The sequence below is a fragment of the Gobius niger genome (assembly GCF_951799975.1).
Source record: "Gobius niger genome assembly, chromosome: 6".
NCBI lineage: Eukaryota > Metazoa > Chordata > Actinopteri > Gobiiformes > Gobiidae > Gobius > Gobius niger.
In genome coordinates this window covers 39,808,031-39,835,971 of record NC_136857.1, presented here as the reverse complement: position 1 = coordinate 39,835,971, position 27,941 = coordinate 39,808,031, and the positions used below count along the sequence as shown (strand labels likewise).

The window sequence follows — 27,941 nt, the reverse complement described above, 5'->3', positions numbered from 1 at the left end:
TAGCTTTATGAAACAGCTTTTGAGATAAAATGACACTAAAGGGAAATGTGAAGGAACATCTGGATTGTTTTTCTCCTTAAAGAGTAACTAAACACCAAATCCACTTTTTTTTTTGCTGATAAACGGTCTAAATGGTTGTTGAATAGAGTTAGCTACATGTCCCTGTCAATATGTTGACATTTGGGGCAAACTTGTTCAAAATCTCACTTTAGTGTCTAAAACCGCAGGGTTAGCGCCCCTACTGGTTTCACGCAGCAACTACATTTGATATTTTGTGGTTGGAGGAGAGTGTGTCCACGGCGTCCACAAAACGTCATCAGTTCTGCCCGTGGTTCTGCCTCTGTGCCTCTGAGTCCCCGCCCACACACGCCTCCGCCTCCGTCACGTAGCAACCAGGACACGCGTCGCGCACACACCGCCTGAGCTCATGAGTCAAACCAGTAGATGGCGCCCCTGCGATGCTCACACTTCGGCTGAGGTGGTGTAGAGGAATAAATCCCTTAGAAAAGCTACTGTGCGATGCTCTCTCTCTGTTCGCAGTCACTGACAGCGAGCGAGTATCTACCAGAGGCGATCTTTTTTTTTTTTTTCGTAGGATAGTTGCTACGAGTGATGCGCGGGTTGCAGGTTCCACCGTCGTCTTTACAGCAGGTTTTTGGCGTAAATATACGTCGGATTTTCATAAAACAAGCAGCGTTTTGCAGCTTGTGATCCAGAGAACGCTTTTGTGGAGCTCATGTCTCCTGTTTTCCACCGTATGTGCGACTGTGTGTGACTTCGCGTTAGGCCGACCTCTGCTCTCTTCCTCTCTCCCTCTTGCCCTTTGGAGAGAGCGAGAGCGCGCGATGACACGCCGGTGCTGTTCATACGGATCATATCTGTAACGCGTAATATTTAATGGTTGCGGGGGCGGGGCGGGTTGTAAAAATAGAACAACGTTGCGGGGCGGGCTGGGTCGGGTTAGAACCTGCTCCAAATGCGGGACCCGCGGGTTGAAAAAACCCTGACCCGCATCACTAGTTGCTACATCAAGCAATCACAAGTCATGAGAATGCACCAACTCTCCTACGAAACAATAAACCTTGCGCACAGTGGTGACAGCGGTAACAGCCGTCTGTCAGTCCTGTCAGATCTAGGGGCGTGGTCTGAGACTGTCAACAGAGCAGACCCCGCCCACACACTCACCCCCCTCGTCTCCCCCAAAGCCTCCGAGACCACCCCTTTCTCAGCACTTTTTGACTTTTGTTTGTGGGTGGGGAAAGGCTCTGCCACGCCCGTTGAGTTGCACTTTAAATGTCTTTGGACACTATGTTGTTGTTGGACACTGGACACTAGGGGGCGACATGCACCTTTGTTTGACCTGCTCCACCAATAACTTTAAAGAAGAAGAAAAACAGCTGTTGGTGATGTCACTTCTCTTTCCCTTGTTTAAGGACGGACGGATTGTTCAAAATAGCTCTGAAGCTCTAGTTCACTAACTGCACAGATCTAACAGTCGACCCATGAAAGGTTAAGGAGTTAGTTAGTGTTTGTGATTAGAGGCTGTAATTTGATGGTTTCAGACGTAGCCTAAGTGTTTAGCCTTTTACCCCCCGCCTTAACCAAGCACATTTTCCAGTTCAGCTGTACACAAATCTAAAAGCTGCTTGACTGGAGCTCAACAGAGTAACACCACATTTGAAAGCTAAGGCCTATAAAACTGATCAGAGTTTTTTTGTTGCATTGTCGCCGCATTTATGTGTTTTTTGTTAATTTGTTTTTTTTGTTTTGTATTTTTTTTTCTGCTTTATTTAACTAACATCATGTGACAATAAAACAAACACAATTGCACAATATTTACATTGTCTTTTTTGTCAATGTGTTTTGTTGTTTTTTCATCACTTTTTCATGTCTTTTTTGCTGTTCTGTCGTTTTTCTCGCCTTGTTGTGTTTTCATCCACATTTTCGTCCCTATTTTCCAGAAGCTTTTAGCTGAACAGGACAAAATAAGCTTGGTTCAGGTGGCGGTTAAGAGGTTCAAACTCTCCTGTATTTGTGGATTTAAAAAATGTCACGACAACGCGGCAACAACATGAGGGAAAAGACTTGCTTGGATCAGTTTTGTAGGTCTGAGCTTTCAAATGAGGCTTATGGACCCTAAAGGCCGGTGCCTTAAGCGCTTCCTGAGGATCCCAGCAGAGGGCGCCACAGCTCTGTGCTTCAGTCAGAAAAACTCCTGATTTACTGAACCAGATTCTTTAGTGTGAGTTAGAAACTGTGTATTATTAGAGCTGTAAATGAGTTCCTGCACAAGCTCAAAGCCTGAGCAAAACTCCTGTTCTGGACTGAGCTCCTTTAAAAGGTCATGATGGTCAAGTCATGATGGATGAACTACAGTTGTAAAAATGAAATAATAATAATAGTGATAAAGAATATGACTTTAATGAAACAGCATCAGAATCAGTCTGATCTAAACCTCATGAACTCCTGATCAGTAATCAGTAATTATATTCATCTACAGAGTGAATACTGCTGAAAAAGTATTTTGAAATGTATTCAGTTCCTTTGTCCAGCCTGGAGCAGTGTATCCTGAGTACTTCATACTTTCATATCGATTTGTATAATATTTACATATAATGTGGCAGATGATTAAAAACATGGATATCATTAAAGTGCAGATGTTAAAGTCTCTTTGTCTGCACACGCCCCGTGTATGTTCCTCCCGTCTTTAGCTGCTGCTGTCTCCAACACAGGAAATGACCATATATGGATTACAGCGTCATTCCTGCTACACGTGGATACCAAACGAGTGAGTATTTGTGAATGAATAATCGTAGGAAAGACCAGGGGGCGATACCTGGAGTCACTTCCTGGATAAATCTGAGAATAAAGCTCGTAAAGAGAGAGTTTGGGCTGGTTTTACTCTGACAGAGTTAAACTGAGACGTTAAACTGAGACGTTAAACTGAGACGTTAAACTGAGACGTTAAACTGAGACGTTAAACTGAGACGTTAAACTGAGACGTTAAAGGAGGAAACTAGACACAGATCACTGACCCCTGTGAGAAATACAAGGTTTTCACCTGCAGCGTCTCGACTTCAACCCATAAATCAGTGAATTCATATGAGAAGCTGAAACCTGAATTGACTGAGTTTATTTTCTGAGCCTTAATTTCCCTGAGGCTCAGTCACTTTCCTGTAACACACTGAGAGATGTCAGATTTTATATGAAAACATAAACTGACTATTATTTATATCAGTAATGTTCAGCTAAAGCTTCAAATCTCTTCATTCTTCCCCTGTTTCACCTACAGCGTCTGGACTTAATAAATGTTTAACCATGTGACAAACCAGTTTACTCGAGTAAAATGACTCTAAAGTTCAGTTATTTTGAGCTGTGAGAATCTGGCCTCAGTTTGCACTGTACTGTACTGCTCTGTGATTGGCTGATGAGGTCACATGATTTACAGGAAGCTGCACTTCCTTTGCAGCTCAGGCAGAGACAAACTCGGTCTGTGTTTCTGTGAGCGTGAGTCCAGGTGAGTCCAGCCCTTATGATTTATTTATTCTCTGTAAATACGTGTTCTATAATTACACAGATGATGCTCAGATCTGTGTCTCTGACAGTGGTGAACACGGGCCTGTAGATTCACTGTGTCATTGTGTCAAACAGATCAGTGTGTGGTTAAAACAACTTCCTCCAGTTAAATACAGATAACACTGAGATCATTGTCTTTGGCACAAAAACACAGAGAGGTTTGAAATCTTGGAGTAATTACGGACTTATTGGGCTGAATTTTACCCATTTTAAGTCCATAACATCAGCAGCTTTTTACCACCTAAAAAACATTGCTAACATAGAGCCCAAACCAGACTCGGAGAGACTTATCCATGCATTTGTCTCCAGCATGTTAGACTGTAACGACTCACTGGCCTCTCTAAATGCGCTATCAGAGCTGCAGGAAATACGACCATGTTAGTCCAGATCAGTTACAGCTTCAGCACAAACATCGAGACAAACACTGACAGAAGTTTGACATGTATTATGTTATTTCATAGATCAAATACGACCTTCCTAAGAGCATTTTTATTTGTTTCTACAATGCTGATGCTTGTTTGTGTTACTTAACATTACTGGCACTTTATTCCATTCTTTCATGGCTCTGAAGGCTGTAGTTTGTTGAAAGAAATTGTTTTTTGGACTTGGTGTGAGAACTCGACCTGCCTGACTTGTTGTGTTTCCATGTGACTCTAGATTTTTGTTTGAATTGCTCATAGATACATTTGGGATTCTTATGCTGTATTATTTCCCATGTTGTCTAGTAAAACAATCTGAAAAAGGGCTCCGTTAACACTTTTGTGGTTCCGGAATGTTAGGGTTTGGCAACCTTGTTTTTTATCTTAATATAAGATGTTGGGAACATATTTCATGAATAAGCCAATCGCGTATCGCCTTCATTTGTTTTTTATTGAAGAAATAAGAAGAGAATGTTTACCAAAAAGTCGCACCTTAAGTCATGCACTATCTGTCAGATAAAATGAAATGTGATTCATGTGATTTCTTTATACATTAATGTATGAAGATAACATTTTGTACACAGCTTTAGGTTGATTAACTCTATATACTGTAAGATTTTTATCTGAAAATCTGCTATAATTTTGAAGATATTACAATTTTACTGAATAGCAGTCGTTTCAGTTACGGCAGCCATCTTGTTTCTTCAACTAATGAAACTCACATATTTTGTTGATTTTCAAACCTGTAAGACCGAAATTTCCTGAGAGTTGATAGTATCACATCAAACCACACACACTGTGCCAGTTTCATGAGAAAATCTTATTTTATATTGAAGATATTTAATTTTATGTTACAACAGTAAGTAAGTAAGTAATCTTTATTTCTATAGCGCTTTTCACAGACAGAGGTCACAAAGTGCTTTACAGTGGACAGCAACTAAAACAAACAGTAAAAGACGGTAGAAATATGTGTTCAAAGAGGAAGCTCTATTCAAAAGCCTTTTTAAACAGATGAGTCTTAAGTTGCTCTTTAAAAGTCTCCACAGAATCGAGGGAACTCAAGGACAGAGGAAGTTCATTCCATAGACGGGGCCTAACGGCTTTGAAGGACCCGCCTCCTCGGGTTTTGTAAAGGGTCCGAGGAACCATGAGCAGGTTTTGACCTGAAGACCTCAGACTCCGAGCTGAAGTGTCGGGCTGGATTTGATACAACAATTAAACTGAGTATCAGCCAGTTCTGTTACAGCGGCCATCTTGTTTCCACTATGAAAAAACAACATAATTAGTTTATTTTTAAACCTATAAAGCAAACATTTCCTGTGACGTGATGTCATGTCAAACTACACATACAGTGCAAATTTCATGAGAAAATCTAATTTCATGTTGAAGATATTTCAATTTATGTCCCAACAGTACATGGATGGAAATGAGCCATTTCAGTAACATTCACAGATTAAATTTAATGTAATTTATTGATGCATTAACTGATGAAGATCTGGTATCGTTTTGAAGATACAACAATTGAACTGACTGTCAGCCAGTTCAGTTATGGCAGCCATCTTGTTTCCACTATGAAAAAACGGACATAATTTGTTTATTTTTAAATCTATAAATCCAAGATTTTCTGTGAAGTGAGATATTGTCAAACTACAAATACTGTGAAAATTTCATGAAAACATATTGTTAAATATTGCAGATATTTCATTTTATCTGACAGATAGTGCATGACTTAAAGGAATAGGCCGTTTTTATATACTGAGATATGTTCTTACCTCACTTTAGCCGTGTTAATATATCCCCGTCTGGTCTTTGTCCGTGCGCTCACACATACGCAGCCTCTCCCACATGTCACATAGCTCCGAAAAAGCTCACGATAGAAGCTACCAAGCTCTTCCACGTGTTCCCTATTTAAATAAAGTTACGTCAAGTGTTTTCATACCAAGTATATTTAGAGGTCGCTCTGTGTGACCGTCTCTATTTTCAGCTCCTGCAAGTTGAACTGACAGGGTTTATCTTTCATGTACTGTTGGAGGCAGATCACTGAGCTCTGATCTGTTTGTTTGAAGACTGTATTCCTCAACTTTACACTTCATGTCCATAAAATGTATTCATGTTATCATCTGTCGGCTTGGTAATGAAAATGCCGTAACAATCGAGGACGGTAGGCTGTGAGTTTTTCCTCCTATAATATTGTTCAACACGCCCCATAGCCTTTTGCCATTGTACTCAGTACTCAGTAATCTAAGTCTAGTGGGCTCTGCTGCCTTTTGTATTACGTTGCATTCATTGGTAATAGTTTTCTTTAAAGAGGAAAGTTTTCATTGAACCAGTCAAGGTTTAGATCAACGAGTACGATTTCCATATTTGTATCACATATTCTATCAAGCATAATGTTCTCAAGGTAACTGCTGCTCGAGCTCGGAGGTCCATACCAGCACCTATAAGGAGAGGTTTTGAATCATTAACTTAAGCCGTATTACTTCTAGCTCATTATTCCACAAATCAGATCTTTATTTCACTGAGATATTGTGTTGGGCATAAATAGCCACACCTCCTCCATATTTGGATGTCCTCTCTGTGTGGGATGTTACGCTGAATACTTAGTGCTTCAGTCGCTTTGTGTCATGGAGGTGGGTTTCAGACAATGCACAGACACCATTAAGATGCAGAAAGTCAATCTCATGTACTTTGTTCCGTAAACTGTTTAATTGGACAATCTTAAAACTTCTCTCTTTGGAAATGAAACCGAAAACAGAGAAAATCTTTCCAGTTTATTACTTTGTATGAATGATGAGTTTATCCGTATCATCGCCCGTTGTTTTGCTTCTTTAAGTTTGAGGATCAGCTCAGTGTCTCTGTCTTTGATCCTGAGGGATTAGGATTTATTCACTTTGCCGGTGCACCTTCTCTATACCCATGGTGTTTGGGTCCAGATGTAATTTCACTCTGAGGAGCGATGTCACTTTCTCCTCAGATTCAGACCTTTTTTCATTGTCATTCTCCGGGATGTTGTCAATAATGACATTCAGCTTCTCTCCAATGCTTCAATGACAAACATGGATTCAGCCAATTTATGTACATTCCCTTCATTCGATTTGTGTTCTGCTGACGCTTGAATCCTGGATGTTTTAAGATCATCAACTTCTTTCTGGGTGAATTGAAAGCAGATTCTTACTTTGTTTAGTTCTTTGAACAGATAGTCCGTACATGCATTTGTATGGTCAACAAACGTACATAAACAGGCTGTGAAGGCAATCTACTAACATCACTGTAGGGATATTCAGAATCCGAGATACCAAGTCCTGACTCTGCAGCGTCTCCAGCACCACAAAGCTGCAGTAAACCTGCAGGCTGGAGACACAAGGCTATCGCTAAGCTAGGCTACTGTTGCTAACGGGTTAAACACTCCCGGCCTCGACACACCGTCCTTCTTTGCTTGCCAGTCTATAAAATCCTCCCACCCGTGTCGTGCCAACGAACTTGCTTAGTATGAAATCAACTTTAAAAACATGCACCATAAAACAGACAAAAAAACTTCAAACCAGTCCGTTCATGTCCGTGACACAAACACGATTTCTGGTGCAGAGCCTTTAAGTCCTGTGTACGTTTGTGACCTCCAGACAATGAAGATGTGAAGTGGATTTTATTGAAAGATGTACATTCTTAAAGATACTTTTGTATTTGTAGTTTTGGCCCCGCAGCTCCAAGGTCCTTTCAGACAGAGTCCGAGGCGGATCATGGATGAGAGAGGCCACAGAGCTGCTCCTCAGAGGTGAGATCTCCACTGTTCTCCAGGACAAAGCTCAGACCTGAAGACACTGTTGCTTCTGTGTCCACAGACCTGCTCCTGGGACCGGCCCGGAGTCAGTGATGAGTGATGCCTCCATTGAACGAGGGATTGATTTTAAAACTGCACATCCTCAGTAAGTGACTTACTGCTCTTGTATTAGGAGTTTGTGAGTGAAATACTGAATTCTGGACAGACTTCAGTGAAGCAGAGTCTCGTTGTCATTAACGTCTCTTTTTTAACATAGAAGAGACTTGGTATCAAAACCAAACATACAAAATACATGTAGAAGTGTTTGTGCAGCCGGAGCAGGGCCGATATAACTCTATGTGAAAGACACTTTTGCCTAATGATCATTATGTGTAAGAATCAGCTCCAATCCTCCATATTCATCTTTCACCTGTTACCTGCCAGCTTAGGGTTAGAGATGCATTTATGCAAATCTCAAAGTGTTCTGACAGGAGAGCTTACAGCCTATGCCAGTGTGATCCTCATTTGAAAGCCAAGACCTTCTTGTTTCTAAAACTATGTGTAAGATCTTAGTTGACATTTGCCGTTCCTAAAACAAACCCTAACCCCGATCGAGGGGACAAGTAACAGGCAACACCAACATCACAGCCAGATGTTTACAGATTGACTTCATTTTGAATTCCTTTATGAGGAAATAATGTGAGCTCAGTTCATTTGTGCCACAGAGAAGACGCTGAGCTCTGTGACCGCTTTTGTTTCATGTGGATGGACTCAGGAATTACAGAGCTATGAATCATAAACAAGCTCAGAAAATCAGTTGCCAGAGTTACCACCAAAGGATTCATAACTGAATCACTTGAATATGAAGCTAGAGGCTCTTTAGAATGTTGTGGGTCATGTGATGGCACTTTATATTAGCAGAAAGCATTAGGATGATGAAAATACTCCTAAATACAATAACTGAAGGACTCGCTGTTCACTCTGTGTTCTTAAAACATGCAGTATAAGGTGAATTCAGATACAGTGGTGAGAAAAAGTAAGTGCACCGTGTGGAATTTCTCTCTTTTCTGTCTAAATGTGTCACTAAATGTGGTCTGATCTTTATTAAAATCACAGGAATGATGAAACAGTGTCTGCTTAAACTAATATCACCCAAACATTTACATTTGATCATAGTTTTATTGGCCATAACATGTAAACATTCACAGGAGAGGGAGGAATAAGTACGTACACCCCTGAATCTGCCTGAACTGCAGCAGTTTTGTAAAGAGGAATGGTCTGAGATTCATCCTGATGGTTGTGAGCGTCTGATAGGGCTGAAACATAAATCACATTTGTAATTTTAGCGCGATATGACACAACGTAATTTTGGCCCACACAGCTGATGCCGAGGCCCATAGAAGTGAATGTAGCGCTTCACCGCGTGCTTTCGTTTACTTCTCCGTCTACTTAAGGTGCGCGGCAGGTCGTGGATGTGCTGTGAAAATATCAGCGTGTATAAGGCAGCCACCGCTCAGGACTATTGCTGTTTCCTCTGTTAGCATTGTGTTAGCTGCAGCGCTCAGGACTATTGCTGTTTCCTCTGTTAGCATTGTGTTAGCTGCAGCGCTCAGGACTATTGCTGTTTCCTCCGTTAGCATTGCGTTAGCTGCAGCGCTCAGGACTATTGCTGTTTCCTCTGTTAGCATTGTGTTAGCTGCAGCGCTCAGGACTATTGCTGTTTCCTCCGTTAGCATTGTGTTAGCTGCAGCGCTCAGGACTATTGCTGTTTCCTCTGTTAGCATTGTGTTAGCTGCAGCGCTCAGGACTATTGCTGTTTCCTCTGTTAGCATTGTGTTAGCTGCAGCGCTCAGGACTATTGCTGTTTCCTCTGTTAGCATTGTGTTAGCTGCAGCGCTCAGGACTATTGCTGTTTCCTCCGTTAGCATTGTGTTAGCTGCGGCGCTACACGCTCTCATGCACTGATCACAGAAACTTTCCTCCGGATCCACACGTCTCGGCTCCACAGATGAAGCTGAGCCTGAGCTGCTTGTTAAAAGTCCTTTGTGACTCACTTTTGGAGGCTTATGTTTGTGAATGTTTTGGATCAAGATAAGAACTTAATTCACAACCACTGACTAAAACACAAGAGCAAATAGCAAGAAATTATTTAGGTTATTTACAAAAACCAATAATTCAGTATTAGCTTATTGGAAACTATGTAAATGGCTGTGTGGACTATTTTGAACTATATTCCATGTGATTATAAAGGACTTAAGAGAAAGTAATACTTGATTAAGTCAGTTGTAAATATTTAATTGTATTGCAACAAAAAGTTACTAGTTTCATTGTCCTCAGCTGCGTTTGTTACCTTACTCTAAAGAGTTCCTGTGTCCTCACAGAAAATAGGCAAAGATAGTGAGGTATTCACGACGCCACAGGCGTTGGTGGTGAAGGACAGGCCAGAACGTCACAAACTTCATTGTTTTAACTATACTTTAATACCCATATTATTATAATTCAATTAAAATAACATGGGTATTGAAAAGCAGGTATTGTTGAAGTACTGGTATATATAAAAAAAAGACAGTGCCCAGCTCTACTCTCGTCCCACTGACCCTTTACTCCACGAGGAGCGACACGTCTAAGGTGGAGCCTCCATGCTTCACAGATCTCCACTGTTCTCCAGGACAAAGCTCAGCCCTGAAGACACTGTTGCTTCTGTGTCCACAGACCTGCTCCTGGGACCGGCCCGGAGTCAGTGATGAGTGATGCCTCCATTGAACGAGGGATTGATTTTAAAACTGCACATCCTCAGTAAGTGACTTACTGCACTTGTATTAGGAGTTTGTGAGTGAAATACTGAATTCTGGACAGACTTCAGTGAAGCAGAGTCTCGTTGTGGTCATTAACGTCTCTTTTTTAACGTAAAAGAGACTTGGTATCAAAACCAAACATACAAAATACATGTAGAAGTGTTTGTGCAGCCGGAGCAGGGCCGATATAACTCTATGTGAAAGACACTTTTGCCTAATGATCATTATCTGTAAGAATCAGCTCCAATCCTCCATGTTCATCTTTCACCTGTTACCTGCCAGCTTAGGGTTAGAGATGCATTTATGCAAATCTCAAAGTGTTCTGACAGGAGAGCTTACAGCCTATGCCAGTGTGATCCTCATTTGAAAGCCAAGACCTTCTTGTTTCTAAAACTATGTGTAAGATCTTAGATGACATTTGCCGTTCCTAAAACAAACCCTAACCCCGATCGAGGGGACAAGTAACAGGCAACACCAACATCACAGCCAGATGTTTACAGATTGACTTCATTTTGAATTCCTTTATGAGGAAATAATGTGAGCTCAGTTCATTTGTGCCACAGAGAAGACGCTGAGCTCTGTGACCGCTTTTGTTTCATGTGGATGGACTCAGGAATTACAGAGCTATGAATCATAAACAAGCTCAGAAAATCAGTTGCCAGAGTTACCACCAAAGGATTCATAACTGAATCACTTGAATATGAAGCTAGAGGCTCTTTAGAATGTTGTGGGTCATGTGATGGCACTTTATAATAGCAGAAAGCATTAGGATGATGAAAATAGTCCTAAATACAATAACTGAAGGACTCGCTGTTCACTCTATGAAGGTCCATTTGTGTTTTTATTATAAACGTGTTTCTTTACACTGAATTTATGTAACTGATTTTTTTTGCATCTGTATTACGTGAACCTCATTGTTTCATCCAATTTACAAAAAAGTCTTTGAAATGAAGAAAGTAAGTTTTGAAATGAAAAAAACAAAACTAACTAATTTTTTTCACTTCTGTAAAAAAAATTTGCTGCTTCAAACCAGATGATAAGCTTTTAGTCATGTGATACACAGCGCCACTGTTAGGTTACGCCCCTCGCTGGTTGTCAGGGTTACGGAGTCATCATGGCGCCGGAGTCGTGAGCAGTGCGTGTTTTGTGCTTGTAAGTTTTATGTAAATGTTTTTATCATTGAAATCAAAGCTGAAATAAAATGTCCCGATCAAAATAGACCGACGACGTTATTGTTTAATGTGAACAATACCTGTCTTTCACCGCAGTCGAGCTCAGCTGTATTTTTAAGTTACTGCGAAGGGAACCGTAGTAGTCAGCGGCTCTCCATGCTTACTTTGCAGTGTGCCGTGATAACTCTTGTAAGTTACTCAAGTACATGCACTTGAGTATTATTGACCTTTATTTAACCAGGATAGTCCCACTGAGATTAAGAATCTATTTTTCAGGGGAGTCCTGGCCCCAGAGGGGAATCTATTGTACATGTTTTTAGTAGTAGGGGAAACCGGAGTACCCGGAGGAAACCAAACTCCACACAGAAAGGCCCTGTCCAGGTGGGAATCGAACCCAATGACAAAAACCTCTACATAAACTTACTAGCACATAACTTGTGCTGCTCACCGACTCATGTCATGATGAATCCGTAACCCTGGCAACCAGCAGGAGGCGTAACCTAACTGTGGCCCTGCGTGTCATGTGACTAAAAGCTTGTCCGTTATTGAATTTGAAGCAGCGAAAAAAATTACAATTTTTTTTTTTTTAAAGTTCATTTTAATACTGAATTTTTGTTTTAAGCTCAATTTCAAAACATCGGTTCTAGTTTCCAAAGACTTTTTTTTTGTAAATTGGATGAAAAAATGAATATGGTTTGCATTATACAGATGCAAAAAAATCAGTTAAAACACGCAGTATAAGGTGAATTCAGGTATTTTAGGACAGCATGAATGAGAGTGAGACTAATTCGGCTCGAGGTCGGCGCCTTCAAACCAGATTGCATAACATTTTATCTGATTAATTAAACATTTCCTGGGGGAAGATGTGCTATTACTCCAACAAGAGCAAGCAGATAGAAGTGTTATTCTGTAAACTGGTTTAAAACTTACTTTAAAAATGAAGTCATTAAAAGTAATATAAAACACCTTGCAATCTATACACAGCCTTTCACATGTCGACCTAATGTAGCAGGAAGAGTCTTCCAGATCAGAGTTCCACCACCTCCCAAAGTCCACTTAAACCACTGGACCTAATCCTCGGAAGAGACCTGTCCCGGGACTGGCCCTCTGTCACTAAAGAGACACTCCACTCTTGATCTCGTTTCACAGCAAGAAGGTCACATGTTCGATTCCCACATGGACGGGGCCTTTCTGTGGAGTTTGAATGCTCTCCTCGTGTCTGTGTAGGTTTCCTCCGGGTACTCCGGTTTCCCCTACCACTAAAAACATGTACAATAGGCCTGGATGAATGAGAGTGTGTTTGAGAGTGCACATGGGGGACGACGGATGGAAATTAGCCCAATGCTACAATCCAGTGTGGCGTGTTTCCATGCATGAGACCCATGTATGTTCATTAACATGCACTGTAAATAAAACCAATAAAACCAAACAGAGAAATGTATTTTGGAAGAGAACCATGTCTCCAGTACGTGTCCCACTGCCCTTTTGTTAACAACACGTCAACAGCCATTGTAGGAGTTCATGAGTGAAAACATGTTGCATAAAGTAATATAAAATATAATCATGTAAAATATCAGCTTTGTGCAGAGTTATTGTGGCAAAGACACGCCACATTTGAACACATAGATGAATAAAGATAAGGCAAGAGGTCAGTTACGCCTGTAAATGATAATAATCTTTACAAATGCATTAAAAGTTTATGCATTAAACCAACAAGGTTCATAAATGCGACGCACCCTGGAGCGTATGATCAAAGTACATCAAAGTAATCATTGTTCAGTGTTGATAACTGAAGGTCAATAGGGGTTATGCGCTAACCACTTCCGCATTCCGCTAAGTGAGTAAACCACTTCCGGTTACCGTGTTATTTAACAGGAGCAAGAAGTTTTTAGCAGCTGAAAACACTGTCACTTGTTTTACACATTGGAAAACGGGTCAAAATAGCTCCACTACGTAGAGCTACACATTCTTAGCTGCTCAAACGAGAGATTCCAGGAGAAAAAGTCGCGTATTTATTGAATGCTAACGCTTGTGGAGCCGTAGCTATCATTAAGCTAGCTTTAGCCGCCTCACCCGACGCACTTTATTGAAATTCATGTACTGCCCACGGACGTGTATTTGCATCGTCTGTGATCACAAACAATACACAAGAGTCAGTTTTATTAAAGTATATTCAACAGAAGACTTGGAACTGACGCGTTATTGATGTAACCGGACTGTTACGATGCTGTGGCTGTTCTTCTGTAGATGCATTAAGCCTGTTCTGAAGCCTTTTCACACACACACACACACACACACACACACACACACACACACACACACACACACACACACACACATATTACACACACACACACACACATATTACACACACACACACACACATACACACACACACACACACACACACACACACACACACACACACACACACACACATACACACACACACACACACACATATTACACACACACACACACATATTACACACACACACATACACACACACACACACATATTACACACACACACATACACACACACACACACATATTACACACACACACACACACATATTACACACACACACACACATACACACACACACACACACACACACACACACACACACACACACACACACACACACACACACATACACACACACACATACACACACATACACACACACATATTACACACACACACATACACACACACACACACACACACACATACACACACACACACACACACACACACACACACACACACACACACACACACACACACATACACACACACATACACACACACACACACACATACACACACACACACACACACACACACACACACACATACACACACACACACACACACACACACACACATACACACACACACACACACACACACATACTTGTAAATCAGTACAAATGGGGACCTCAAGGCAAACTGCTCCATATGGGGACCCCATTTTTTTTAAGGGAATAGAGCCACCAAAACCACTCTCAAAATTTTTTCTTGAGCCTTGGGCTCCAGATGCAAATTTTGAACCAAAATCTCCTAAGTTTTCTTTTTAATTTTTTGTCCGGTAATTGGTGACTTTTGGGGACCTGTCTATTATGTAGTACCGGAAACAACCACCAGATGGCAATAGTGGGGAAAATGGTATTTCTTGTATTTTTTGTTATTTTTGAATGTTGGTAGATAGGTTAACAGGAAAAAGGAGGAGGTTTAAAACAGAAAAATCAATGCCCAACAAATGTTCATTAACAATGAAATATTTATTTACAAAAAAGTGAACATGGGTCTGTCGCCCAACGGTTTGCCAGTTATCATGTTCTTCAACACGAGTAAGTTGGAGGGAAAGTTTAATAGAACTCTTGACTAGAGACCTGTAACGGGCGGGAATTCTCACGAGACTTGCAGGACTCGACACTAATTTTGTAGGATCGGTCAGGATTCATAAAGCCTTAGGCGGGAACGGGCGGTCAGACCAAAACATAATCCACAAAATCCATTCCTGTACAGGTCTCTACTTTAGACTCTTGCATAACTTTACGATTGCACAACAGTATGAAAACTCTACCTCTAGCTGTTACTTCCTGTATTTAAAGGAACAGGCCACCGGTTTTCCATACTGACATATGTTCTTACCTGAGCTTAGACGAGTTAATGTGCACCTGTCTGGTCTTTGTGCGTGCACTCAGTCAAAAAGACCAAAGATGTTGTTAGCATTTAGCCTCATCTCCACTCCTCTATGGGGCTAAATGGGGTTAAGTTAGAAGCCACCAAGCTCTTCCACGTTTCCCATGTTTAAATACAGTTACATGAGTAGTTCCACCTCGACATCTGCGCAGTAAGACGCCAAAGTGCTTCTTAAGTGTTATTACGCCTTACAATATAGTTCCCCTTTTCATCCACTTAGAAAATTGACATGTTTAATTTTGTGTAACTATACTTGAATCTCACATAACCATATAGGGGGAACGTGGAGGAGCTTGGTCGCTTCTAACTTCACCCCCATTTGGCCACATAGAGGAGAGGAGGAGAGGCTAAATGCTAATGTCTATGGTTTCACACATCAAATCACAATCAGGCTCAGGCAAGAACATATCTCAGACTGAAAAAACAGTTGCCTGTTCCTTTAAAGGAATAGGCAACTGTTTGTACATACTGAGATATGTTTCTTACCTTAGCTTTGACAAGTTCTTTAGGACCTGTCTGATCTTCAGTCACGTAAACACAGCACAGACGGCGTTAGCATTTAGCCTCTCCCTCTCTCCTCTATAGCTCCAAAACAGGTCAAGATAGAAGCTACCAAGCTCTTCCACGTTTTCCCTATTTAAATATGGTTATGTGAAGTGTTCCACTACAAAGTATAATTACACACAATTAAACAATGTGGATTTTCCAAGCGGATAAAAGGGGAACTATATTGTAAGGCGTAATAATACCAGGAGTAGTTCGAAATCCGCGCAGTAATCTTCACTTTACTGTGCGGATGCCAAATTACTCCTGGTATTATTACGCCTTACAATATAGTTCCCCTTTTATCCGCTTAGAAAATCCTCATTGTTTAATTGTGTGTAATTATACTTTGTAGTGGAACACTTCACGTAACCATATTTAAATAGGGAAAACGTGGAAGAGCTTGGTAGCTTCTATCTTGACCTGTTTTGGAGCTATAGAGGAGAGAGGGAGAGGCTAAATGCTAACGCCGTCTGTGCTGTGTTTACGTGACTGAAGATCAGACAGGTCCTAAAGAACTCGTCAAAGCTAAGATAAGAACATATCTCAGTATGGAAACACGGTGGCCTGTTCCTTTAAGGATCAATAAAAGCCTAAAAAAATATATACAACAGGACAACGTTTTCTTTAGCCAACTCTTACAAAAACGGTTTCTGTCATCGTACCTAATGTGTCATAAGCACTTACTTACTTACGTATTACTTTCTTTTACAACTTTGTCGTCTCCCAGCCTCAATCCGGTTTTTGACGTAAAATTTGACACCCTCCCATGTCCTTGTTTGAAGTGCCCCAGCAGACTCTTCAATACATTGGATGCACTGCGCCTTACCAGGGACCTTTCCAGACTGAATGTTGTCCATGAGGGTTTCCTCTACTGCATTCACTTCCTGCACTGTCCACGGTCTCTTTTTTCCTTTAGATCCTGGAAGATATGCAAAAACTAGAATCAGAACACTTTTTATTGCCATTGTTTGAGAACAGGTTCACAAACTAGCAATGTTTCTCAGTACAATCGTGCAACAAACATAGAATTCAGGTAAAAATAAGCTATACAAACTTTAAATCTACAAGGCCATAAGGGCATGCAGAAAAAAAAAAAAAGTAAAATATAACAAGACGACAACAAAGACATAGACATGACTTACTATGACTTTACAGACAATAACCAATTGTATTGCAAGTAGTTGGAATGAGCTTTACCAGTGGAAGTAGACATTTCTTCTGTTGGCGTCCGTGTCTGCCCTTTCCTCCCGTCTGTCCTGAGTGTTCAAGACAAGTTATTAGTAAACTAAACTAGTATATAGCTAAAAATTCTCTTTTCCTTGGTTCTATGGGCATAAAGAAATCATTGATTTCACTCACCAACATGAAATTGTTTTTTTTTATGTTTTTTTTTTTTTTTTTTTGTAATTACAGCTTCAGCTTTATTTCTGTCCCTTTTAAATTAAATGTATGAATTGTGAGAGCAATATATACATGGTTCACACAGTAACTAATGCCAACGTCAACGCGCGTTTGAAGACCCACAGAATAATAGAGACGGAATGCTGAGCGGGGACTAAGCACAAGTTCCTGGATGTTTCTCCCATAAAATGTATCATCACTTCATTCTGCAACACTATCAGACATTTCTGACCAGTACCAATCCTTCCACTTCTGTTGCTCTTGTGTTGCTCGCTCCAGTCTCCCTCTCTTTACTCCTCCATCCCTGTCTTGTATCCGTTTCTCCTTCGTCTTCTCTCCCCCTTCCTCTCCCATTTCTACTCCTCTCACTCCCCTCCTCCCTCTCATCCGTTTGCCTCTCTCCCCTCCACCTGTCCTGTATCTCTCTCCTCAGTCTCCTCCTCTCTCCCCTCCGTCTGTCCTGTATTTCTCTCATCAGTCTCCTCCTCTCTCCCCTATGTCTGTCCTGTATTTCTCTCACCCGTCTTCTCTCCCCGGTCACACTCTCTCTTCTGTCCTGAATCTCTTCTTCCCGAATCAAACAGCCAAACTCTCTCCTTCATTGATTGTTTAAAATACCTGGAGACTTCGAAGAAAACCCAGGGATATGATCTTCACTTCCTGGTTGAAGGTTTTGGAGTGCAGGCTCTCCCCTCTTCCTGGTTCCTGTGGACATAATGAGATTAATCTAAGCAAAATACAGGAAATAATTGTCTTGTTTTCTTGTCCTTGGTCTCCTCCCTTTGTGTTCTTCGCCTCCTCTCCCTCTCCCCCACATGTGTCAAGTGTTACTTGTTCAAATACCTGGAGATTTTGAAGATGACCAATCTGGGGCTGAGATTGGATCAGTTTCATCATCTGATGCCTCTGTGTCTTCCATGACACCCTCTAAAAACAAAAATGAAATGGTTACCAGGACACTTAATAGATAACAGGAAGTAACAGTACATGGCATTGTGAAACTTATCTTACCTTGTGGATCTATATTTATTTGATCCAGATTCTTTCTATGTGGTTGTTTCTGGTGGGCAGATGAATCGTCGTCTTCACTGTCTGTGCTGCTCTTTGTGTGATCTGGGACATACTCATCTTGGCTGCATTCAGATGTGGACATGTCATCCTTTCTGGGGTTTGACTGAAAAAGACAAGACTCAATTATGGATTTGGGCATGCAGTCATTTAACAGGACACAACCTGGACGCAACTAGACCTGGACGTGAACAGGTCTGGACAGGAGACCAGACCTGGCTTGTGTCCGAATGTCCACCCTAGTCCCTAACCCCTCATTCACTATATAGGCCTGCATTATATAGTAGTGTATAGTCCACTCATTCTGTTGGCGATTTGGACAGAAGCCACTACTTTCTCCGAGCTGCGCGACGTCACATGCACTGCGGCTGCAGATTTCTTTATTTCTTTTTTCTCAGAACTTATTCATTAGACAGAGAGACCTTTTTTTGACGGGTTGACCTTGCTAAAGTTTCTCCATGAGTTGAGTGGCTGAGCTAAACCTCAGCAAAATAAAAAAAAATGTAAAGTCCAACTTATTTGCTATATAAAAAAAAAGTGTTGGGAAAATATATAACTTTCGTGGGATAGAGTAATCTGTTTTGCGCATAATCTGTCATGTGGACAGAGATATTCGTTTATATTGCTGTAGAAAACTCTTTATTAAAATATCCGGTTAACTATGGGGCGTTATTTTTTTCCTTATAGGCTTATGCACAGTTTCCCCACGTGACGTCTTCCTGGACAGTCAGCCAGACGCTGGACTTCTTGTCGCTGATCGTTTACATTCACAATTAGCAGGTTCCCACACAAATGTAGAGAAGCTCAGGATCTGGTTAAAGACAGAGTTACTGATGGAGTCACAGAAACGTGTTACAAACATCATGTTCGCTGTGAATCTGCCCCAAAGGAAACGCCAGCGCTCGTAAGGGCGGAGCTTTTATCTTAGAGCTAAAGGCTAGTGTTGAAAAATGATAATATAACATGTAAACAAGTAAATATAATTTAAACTAACAGGACGATTCTTTTTTTGCGCAGGCTTGTTCCAAACGCCTCGCTAGTTTTATTTTTTATTTTGTGTTAGCCGCGTTAGCCTCAAGACAAAAACATCCACGTTATGAACACGGAGTTTCCTCCAGTGAAGTCGTTATGTCTCATGTAATATTTTCTAACCTGCTCCAGTCACATCTGAACTTTTACTCGCTGTCCTTTACCAAATCTTAAGCTATTGCTTCATTTCTGTGGGACCTGCTAATTCGGACAGGAAGGACAGCGTCTGGCTGACTGTCCAGGCGGAAATCACGTGGGGTCACTGTGCATATAGCCCATTACCCTGCAGTGTCTTGCCTTAAACAATATTGTATGCACAGACTTACAACTTGAGGTAGTGATGTAATTTCAAAGTTCTTGTGTGGTTCCTTTGTGAGCCACTCTTCTTGTCGGGTCACACAGGCATCGTGGTGATTTCTCAATGTCTGCAGACAACAAAAATATCTTACTTGTGACTACAAAACAAAACAAAAAATCACTCGCTGTGTTTACATGTATCTGCCCTATGAACAGCATGAGACTTAAGGTTAAAACGTTGGATAAAACATTATGGCCATGTAGTGGTATTCCTTTTATACATGCATTAAAAAATGAATGAATAAATAAAGCCTTTTCTATACAGTACAGTGGTTCACAAGAAGAAGAAAAAACATCTCACCTCAGATTTCCCATGTCCCTCTTTATCCTTCGACTCATTCATTGTTGCTGAAAAAATAAGGTTGAGTTAACTATGGTAGCTGTGAACAATCTTTGCTTAACGTCCTGAGATCTCAGACATAGTCTATTGTCCCATTGTTAGATGAGTTATTTATGTCTAATGCCTCTGTGGCAGTCTCAGCTCCACTTCCCACAGCACATGGTGCTACAGCAGCTTCTTACCACTATGCTAAACATGTTCAATGTTATGGTTATTCTCAAAGCTAAGACTGGGTCAGACAGAAAAGTTATGGACGACCCAATGCAAAAAAAATGCCCACCAGTATTGTGGAGCTCAAAATAAATGTCTAATTACTTTACTCCAACGTTTTAACTGTATAATGTATTCCTTGTTAAAGAAAAGTGAGGCCACGTGAGTCTGGTTTTGCTAATGTACAACTAGCATGATAGCTAACCACCATGCAGCTAGCTAATCAAGCTAATATCCACTAAACTTTTCAACAATCTAATCTAAAAAAAAAGAGCCTCACATACCTTCCTTCAAGTAGACAGTTGAGCAAAAAATAAGTCTGTCTCTTTATATTGTGGTAGAAATGAACAGAAAAGCTAGCACATTGCCACAGTACTTAGCACTGTTTTTGAAACGTTTTTGAGCACATATCTTAGAACATGAACATTGCAAACTAATTTGTCATGTCTAACATAGTTAACTCTCCAAAATAGACTTACCAGTTTGTTGACTGTAGGCTACGTGACATCTGTCGTGGACGCAGATGCAGAGAGATGCAGAGCACGGGTAGTGGCACCACTAGCTCCTCCCCCGCAATACAAAATGGCGGCCAGGGATTTTGCAAACCAAAACAAACCAATGCTAATTTTTTAAAGAATATCAAAAGACAAAGGGTTAAATAAATTAGACGAAGGAGGAATGGCATTTTCACATATGCCTACAGTGAAAATTGTGCCTGTGTCCACAGGCTACTTAAAGCCTTAATATCCAATTTATTTTTAGCATTGATTTCAAAAGAAGAATTCAATATTAAGAGTTTTAAAGCATGATGTCTGCTAATCAGCTATGCTCCAACTTTTGGACACAGAATAAAAAAATTTAAATTGAAGATTTGTCTAAAACTTTATAAACTGAAAAGTTTTTCAATGTAGTATTGAATGTTTTCTTTCTTGTAAAATATTGTGCAATGGTCGGTAGTTAGCACATAGCTGATACCTGTGTGTCACGATGTAGTCAAGCCACCATTTTGTATAATGAGACAGTTTAGAGATGAACATTATGAGTACCTGTTAACCCAGGTTTGTGTATCACATTGTAGTCAAGCCACCATTTTGTATAATGAGACAGTTTAGAGATGAACATTATGAGTACCTGTTTATCCTGGTTTGTGTATCACGACGTAGTCAAGCCACCATTTTGTATAATGAGACAGTTTAGAGATGGACATTATGAGTACCTGTTTATCCTGGTTTGTGTATCACGACGTAGTCAAGCCACCATTTTGTATAATGAGACAGTTTAGAGATGGACATTATGAGTACCTGTTAACCCAGGTTTGTGTATCACGATGTAGTCAAGCCACCATTTTGTATAATGAGACAGTTTAGAGATGGACATTATGAGTACCTGTTAACCCAGGTTTGTGTGTCACGATGTAGTCAAGCCACCATTTTGTATAATGAGACAGTTTAGAGATGAACATTATGAGTACCTGTTTATCCTGGTTTGTGTATCACGACGTAGTCAAGCCACCATTTTGTATAATGAGACAGTTTAGAGATGAACATTATGAGTACCTGTTTATCCTGGTTTGTGTATCACGACGTAGTCAAGCCACCATTTTGTATAATGAGACAGTTTAGAGATGGACATTATGAGTACCTGTTTATCCTGGTTTGTGTATCACGATGTAGTCAAGCCACCATTTTGTATAATGAGACAGTTTAGAGATGGACATTATGAGTACCTGTTTATCCTGGTTTGTGTATCACGATGTAGTCAAGCCACCATTTTGTATAATGAGACAGTTTAGAGATGGACATTATGAGTACCTGTTAACCCAGGTTTGTGTATCACGATGTAGTCAAGCCACCATTTTGTATAATGAGACAGTTTAGAGATTAACATTATGAGTACCTGTTTATCCTGGTTTGTGTATCACGACGTAGTCAAGCCACCATTTTGTATAATGAGACAGTTTAGAGATGGACATTATGAGTACCTGTTTATCCTGGTTTGTGTATCACGATGTAGTCAAGCCACCATTTTGTATAATGAGACAGTTTAGAGATGGACATTATGAGTACCTGTTTATCCTGGTTTGTGTATCACGATGTAGTCAAGCCACCATTTTGTATAATGAGACAGTTTAGAGATGAACATTATGAGGACCTGTTAACCCAGGTTTGTGTATCACGACATAGTCAAGCCACCATTTTGTATAATGAGACAGTTTAGAGATGAACATTATGAGGACCTGTTAACCCAGGTTTGTGTATCACGACGTAGTCAAGCCACCATTTTGTATAATGAGACAGTTTAGAGATGAACATTATGAGGACCTGTTAACCCAGGTTTGTGTATCACGACGTAGTCAAGCCACCATTTTGTATAATGAGACAGTTTAGAGATGAACATTATGAGGACCCGTTAATCCTGGTTTGTGTATCACAATGTAGTCAAGCCACCATTTTGTATAATGAGACAGTTTAGAGATAAACATTATGAGGACCTGTTAATCCCAGTTTGTGTCATGATGGAGCATCACCACCAGTCTGTTGTTATTGTTGATAGGGATGCACCGATACTACTTTTTTCTAAAACTGTTATGAGTACTTTGACTTGAGTAGCCTACTTGCCAACACCGAATACCAAAACGAGTACCATGCATTTTCTCAAACATTCTTGTGTATAGATGGTTTATAGACTATATCATAGCAGACTAGTTAGTAGTTACCCATTTACCTGAGAAACGTAGATTTAGTTATATGAGAATCTTACATATGCTATTTTATTCTTTTTTTTTTATTGAATATAATTTTCATTATTATTAATCATTTTTTCCAAGGCTTAATTTGTCATTTGTTTCCTGGGTCTTGGATACCTGATACTATCGGTGCATCCCTAAATGTTTGTTTTCTAGTTTGTTTTAATGGACCTCTCAGTCTTAATTATTCTTTAAACGTCACTATTGTAAACAAAACAACAATATTAACAGCTTTAATATAGCTCCTTTTTCACAAATTGTCCCGACCGGCTCAATGAGGAAAGCAACCGGAAGGGCGGTTAAATACCAATTTTATTACAAAGTTTTACTACAAAAATGGCAAAGGTGGCTGGAGACCAGGCTGGGACTGAGCTGAGCCACCAGGCCAGATGCAGCCAATCTTAGGGGACAGCTGAGAAGCCACACCCAGTAGCCATGGGGGAGGGTGGAGCCCCTGCATACAAAGAGGTGAGAGGGAGGAGCAGAAGCAGGACACAAGTCCCTCCCCAACACTCAGACAAGCCAATTTATAATTCTATTTGTCAGTTAATCAACTGTATTTGATGAGAACCATTCATACAAAATAACTCAAAGTGCTTTACAAATATTCACGCAATGGTTAATGACATAGATTTAATGACTGATTTAGACTTGATTCAAAGCAGCCAGCGCTGTTAATAAACGCCCTTGTAGTGAAGATAAAAAGATAGAGGCCGCTATGAAAGTTCATGGGAGTCAAATGATGTGGTGCACATTGAAGTTGGTTTCACGTTGGATGTTGGATATTCACTTCCAACACTTAGGTTGGCTACTGCTCTGGAGACACCTACAGCATGTTCCACACAGCCCACAGCTCTAGACTGGTGAAATCCTGTTCATGTGAAGCCTACATAAAATCACATTTATGGCACTTTTCTACCTTCATCTGGTAAAAATCGTGGAGGCAAACAATAACAGTGATCGCTCCTAGGACAGGCTATAGATAGACTCAGGGCAGATAAAAGTCCCTCTGCAGATAGGGCTGAAGGCTGTAGAGAACATTTATTTTATTTTTTAGGATTTTCTTTTGGGTTGTCTGTGTTAACAAATCATGTTAACATTACGCTTATATTGAATTAAGTTGAAATAATAATCATTAAACGATTATGGTGGTGACTGTGGCACAGTTGGTGGAGCGGGTCGTCTCATGATCAGAAGGTCGGGGGTTCAAATTTGCGTACTGACCTTGTGTCCTTGGGCCAGACACTTCACCCTCCATGCCTCAAGTGTCTGCGTACACTGTTGTATGAATGAGAGAGTGAATGGTTCCTTTGTGCTTTGACTGCCTATGTAGGTGGAAAAGCGCAATATAAGTTACCATTTACCAATAAAATATATCCATTTTAGTTTTAGCAATGGTAGCTAGTAACTTAAGAAAACCAGTTACCGTCAAGCCCTAAATATTTCTCATATCCTGCTTATTTGCTTTTTTTTTAATTGCATGTTACATTAAGAAAACAACTAATATTTTAATGTATTTATAATGTAAAAGGTTACAAAGGTTGAAGTTGTAATAAGTGCAGTGCAACAGCAAACACATGGTGGTGGTGTTTTGTGGGGACTTGATGATACACACTACCAGAACATGGTGTCATATGAGGACTGATGCAGTACCAACAGCCACCTTGTGGGGGCGCTGTTTTGTGGGGACCTGTGATACACAGAACCAGAACATGGTGTCATATGGGGACTGCAGTACCTCAGTGTGTCCACTAGGGTCGCATACACTCACACTAATTCAGGTTTTGAACATTCTGGGGACTTCTCAGGAAAAGTACATGGGGCCCATCTTGAGGCCATTTCTAGCCGTTTAAAAGCATTGTGCCTCTGGGGACCTCGAATGAGGTCCTCATAAGGTTTTAGGTCCCCACATGGCTGGTGTGTATACAGGTGGACGTCCCCACATGTGATGCTTTACAAGAACACACACACACACACACACACACACACACACACACACACACGCACACACACACACACACACATACACACACACATACACACACACACACACACACACACACACACATACACACACACACACACACACACACATACACACACACACACACACACACACACACACACACACACACACACACACACACACACACACACACACATACACACACACACATACACACACACATACACACACACACACACACACACACACACACACACACACACATACACACACACATACACACACACACACACACACACACACACACACACACACATACACACACACACACACACATACACACACACACACACACACACACACACACACACACATACACACACACACACACACACACACACACACACACACACACACACACACACACACACACACACACACATACACACACACACACACACATACACACACACACATACACACACACACACACACACACATATACACACACACACATACACACACACACACACACACACACACACACACACACACACACACACATACACACACACACACACACACACACACATACACACACACACACACACACACACACACACACATACACACACACACACACACACACACACACACACACACACACACATATTACACACACACACACACACACACATATCACACACACACACACACACACACACACACACACACACACACACACACACACACATTCACATACACACACACACACACACACACACACACACACACACACACACACACACAGTCTGGTTTCCATGGTTCATGGGGACTAAGTTTTTAATCATCACTTCTGGGGACCACCCTTTCTAGAGGTTCTACAAGTCTGAAAAAAATCAGGTAAAGTATGCATTGGTCAGTAAGCCTAAACACACCTTCAAACCTTTGAAAATGCAATGTAGTGTTTTCCCCATGCTATATGGGGACCTCCGTAAAAACGGGTCAATGTGTTTACAGGGGACACTATTTGCATAAATTTACATACTTCACACAAATGTGTATTTTACTTGTGGGGACCTCTTTTTTTTTTTACTTTTTTTTTTTTTAAATTTCTTTTTATGCCACCTTAAACAGGGAAGACAGACAGTGTGCATATATTTGTACCTTTGGTTGTAGCAGCATATTGTCCAATATACATTGAAAAACAAAAAACGGTACACACAAGCAGCAACACTCAAGTCTGCCTCACCCATACACACCTTCATGCACACATCCAAATGTCAGCAATTAATCAACAATAACAAAAAGAGAAACCCTCCCACCCCAGTGAGTGATCTGCAATCTGCAAAACATATTGCATCTGGGAGTTTAACTTCTACTGTAGCGGTATCTAGAAAGATGCAGATTGACTCATTTCTAATCACTCGTGTTGTGCAAGTGATGAGGATGATTCTTAAAAGGATGGCCATTGTGACAAATTTCACTATTATAAATACTACCCATGTCAACACATTACCTTTTGAATCGGTTTAAAACCTTCATGGCTATTTAAAAAATGTGCTAACAGGGTAACAGCTGTGCCTGAATGATTAGATCTGTGGAACTAACTCCAGTATCCGCTAAATATATGGAGACTGATTCCCAAGTGTAAAAAAATATATATCATGTCTGGTCTTGTTAGCCTATGAAGACTGCGCAACTACTCAGTCAACTCATCCACACAAAAATCAAACCAATTTGACTTGTACATCATACCTTTTATTAAACAAGGTAAATTAGCGGAGAACTCTTTCATTTCTTCACATATTACAATTTTGCAACACACAGTATATCACGAAAGGGAGTACACCCCTCAAAGTTTTGCAGATTTTTGAGTATATCTTTTCATAGGAAAGCATTACAGAAATTTCACTTTGACACAATGATTAGTGACCTTTTAACAACATATTTAACCACTTTAATTTCTTGTTCAAACATGAATGGCTGTATTTTGTTTTTTTCTGAGTGAACATGTACTCACAAAAGTGAGTACACCCCAGATTAAAATCTGGTAGAGAAGGGGCTGTGTTGGCTCGAATCGTCTCGAAATGAAACTAAATCATCATCATCTAACTAAATCATCATCATCGTCATCAGTGTGCGTTTCAACCTTTCTTTGCATTGAACTTTTACATTTTGAGTCTGCATCTGGCTTAAATAGATTGGTGTGAGATTTGAATGCAATCCTATGGAGAATATCATGATCTGCTTCAGTAGTCACAGTGCATGATGACATGCATGTTTCTTTTAGGTGTATTTCAGATTGCCAATGTTGACAGCATTCATGCATCCCCAAACCAGTCCCACTACCATGCTTGGCTATTGAGGATACACCTTTTTTGTAAAACTCACTTGTTTACCACCACACATGCTTGACACTATCTAAAGCAAATTTGTTTATCTTGGTTCCAGTGATCCATATCATTGGTCTGTTCATCTCTCTTGAGACCATGTCGTGTGATCTGAAGAGACCAAGATAAACAAATATACTTTAGATGGTGTCAAGCATGTGTGGTGGTAAACAAGTGAGTTTTACAAAAAAAAGTGTATCCTATCAAAAGCCAAGCATGGTAGTGGGACTGCTATGGTTTGGGGATGCATGAATGCTGTCAACATTGGTAATCTGAAATACACCTAAAAGAAACATGCATGTCAACATGCACTGTGACTACTGAAGCAGATCCTGTTATTCTCCATAGGATTGCATTCAAATCTCACACCAATCTATTTAAGCCAGATGCAGACTCAAAATGTAAAAGTTCAATGCAAAGAAAGGTTGAAACGCACACTGATGACCTCCCT

General features: G+C 40.5%; 2 protein-coding genes across 2 annotated transcripts in view; both read left to right on the top strand.

Annotated features, from left to right (window-relative positions):
• Window positions 1-27,941, top strand: part of LOC306964895 (interferon-induced very large GTPase 1-like) — a 470,425-nt gene that overhangs the window by 93,246 nt on the left and 349,238 nt on the right. The gene's annotated exons all lie outside the window — the stretch shown is intronic.
• The window catches only part of LOC306964355 (NLR family CARD domain-containing protein 3-like), a gene marked incomplete at its 3' end in the record, with an annotated part of 52,983 nt that continues 28,539 nt past the window's right edge, over window positions 3,498-27,941 (top strand). Inside the window, exons 1-4 of the mRNA XM_079558347.1 lie at window positions 3,498-3,517; window positions 7,683-7,767; window positions 7,835-7,918; window positions 10,465-10,548. Of these exons, the coding sequence (XP_079414473.1) occupies window positions 7,733-7,767; window positions 7,835-7,918; window positions 10,465-10,548 (203 nt within the window). The 5' untranslated portion in view covers window positions 3,498-3,517; window positions 7,683-7,732. The remainder of the gene's footprint in view (window positions 3,518-7,682; window positions 7,768-7,834; window positions 7,919-10,464; window positions 10,549-27,941) is intronic.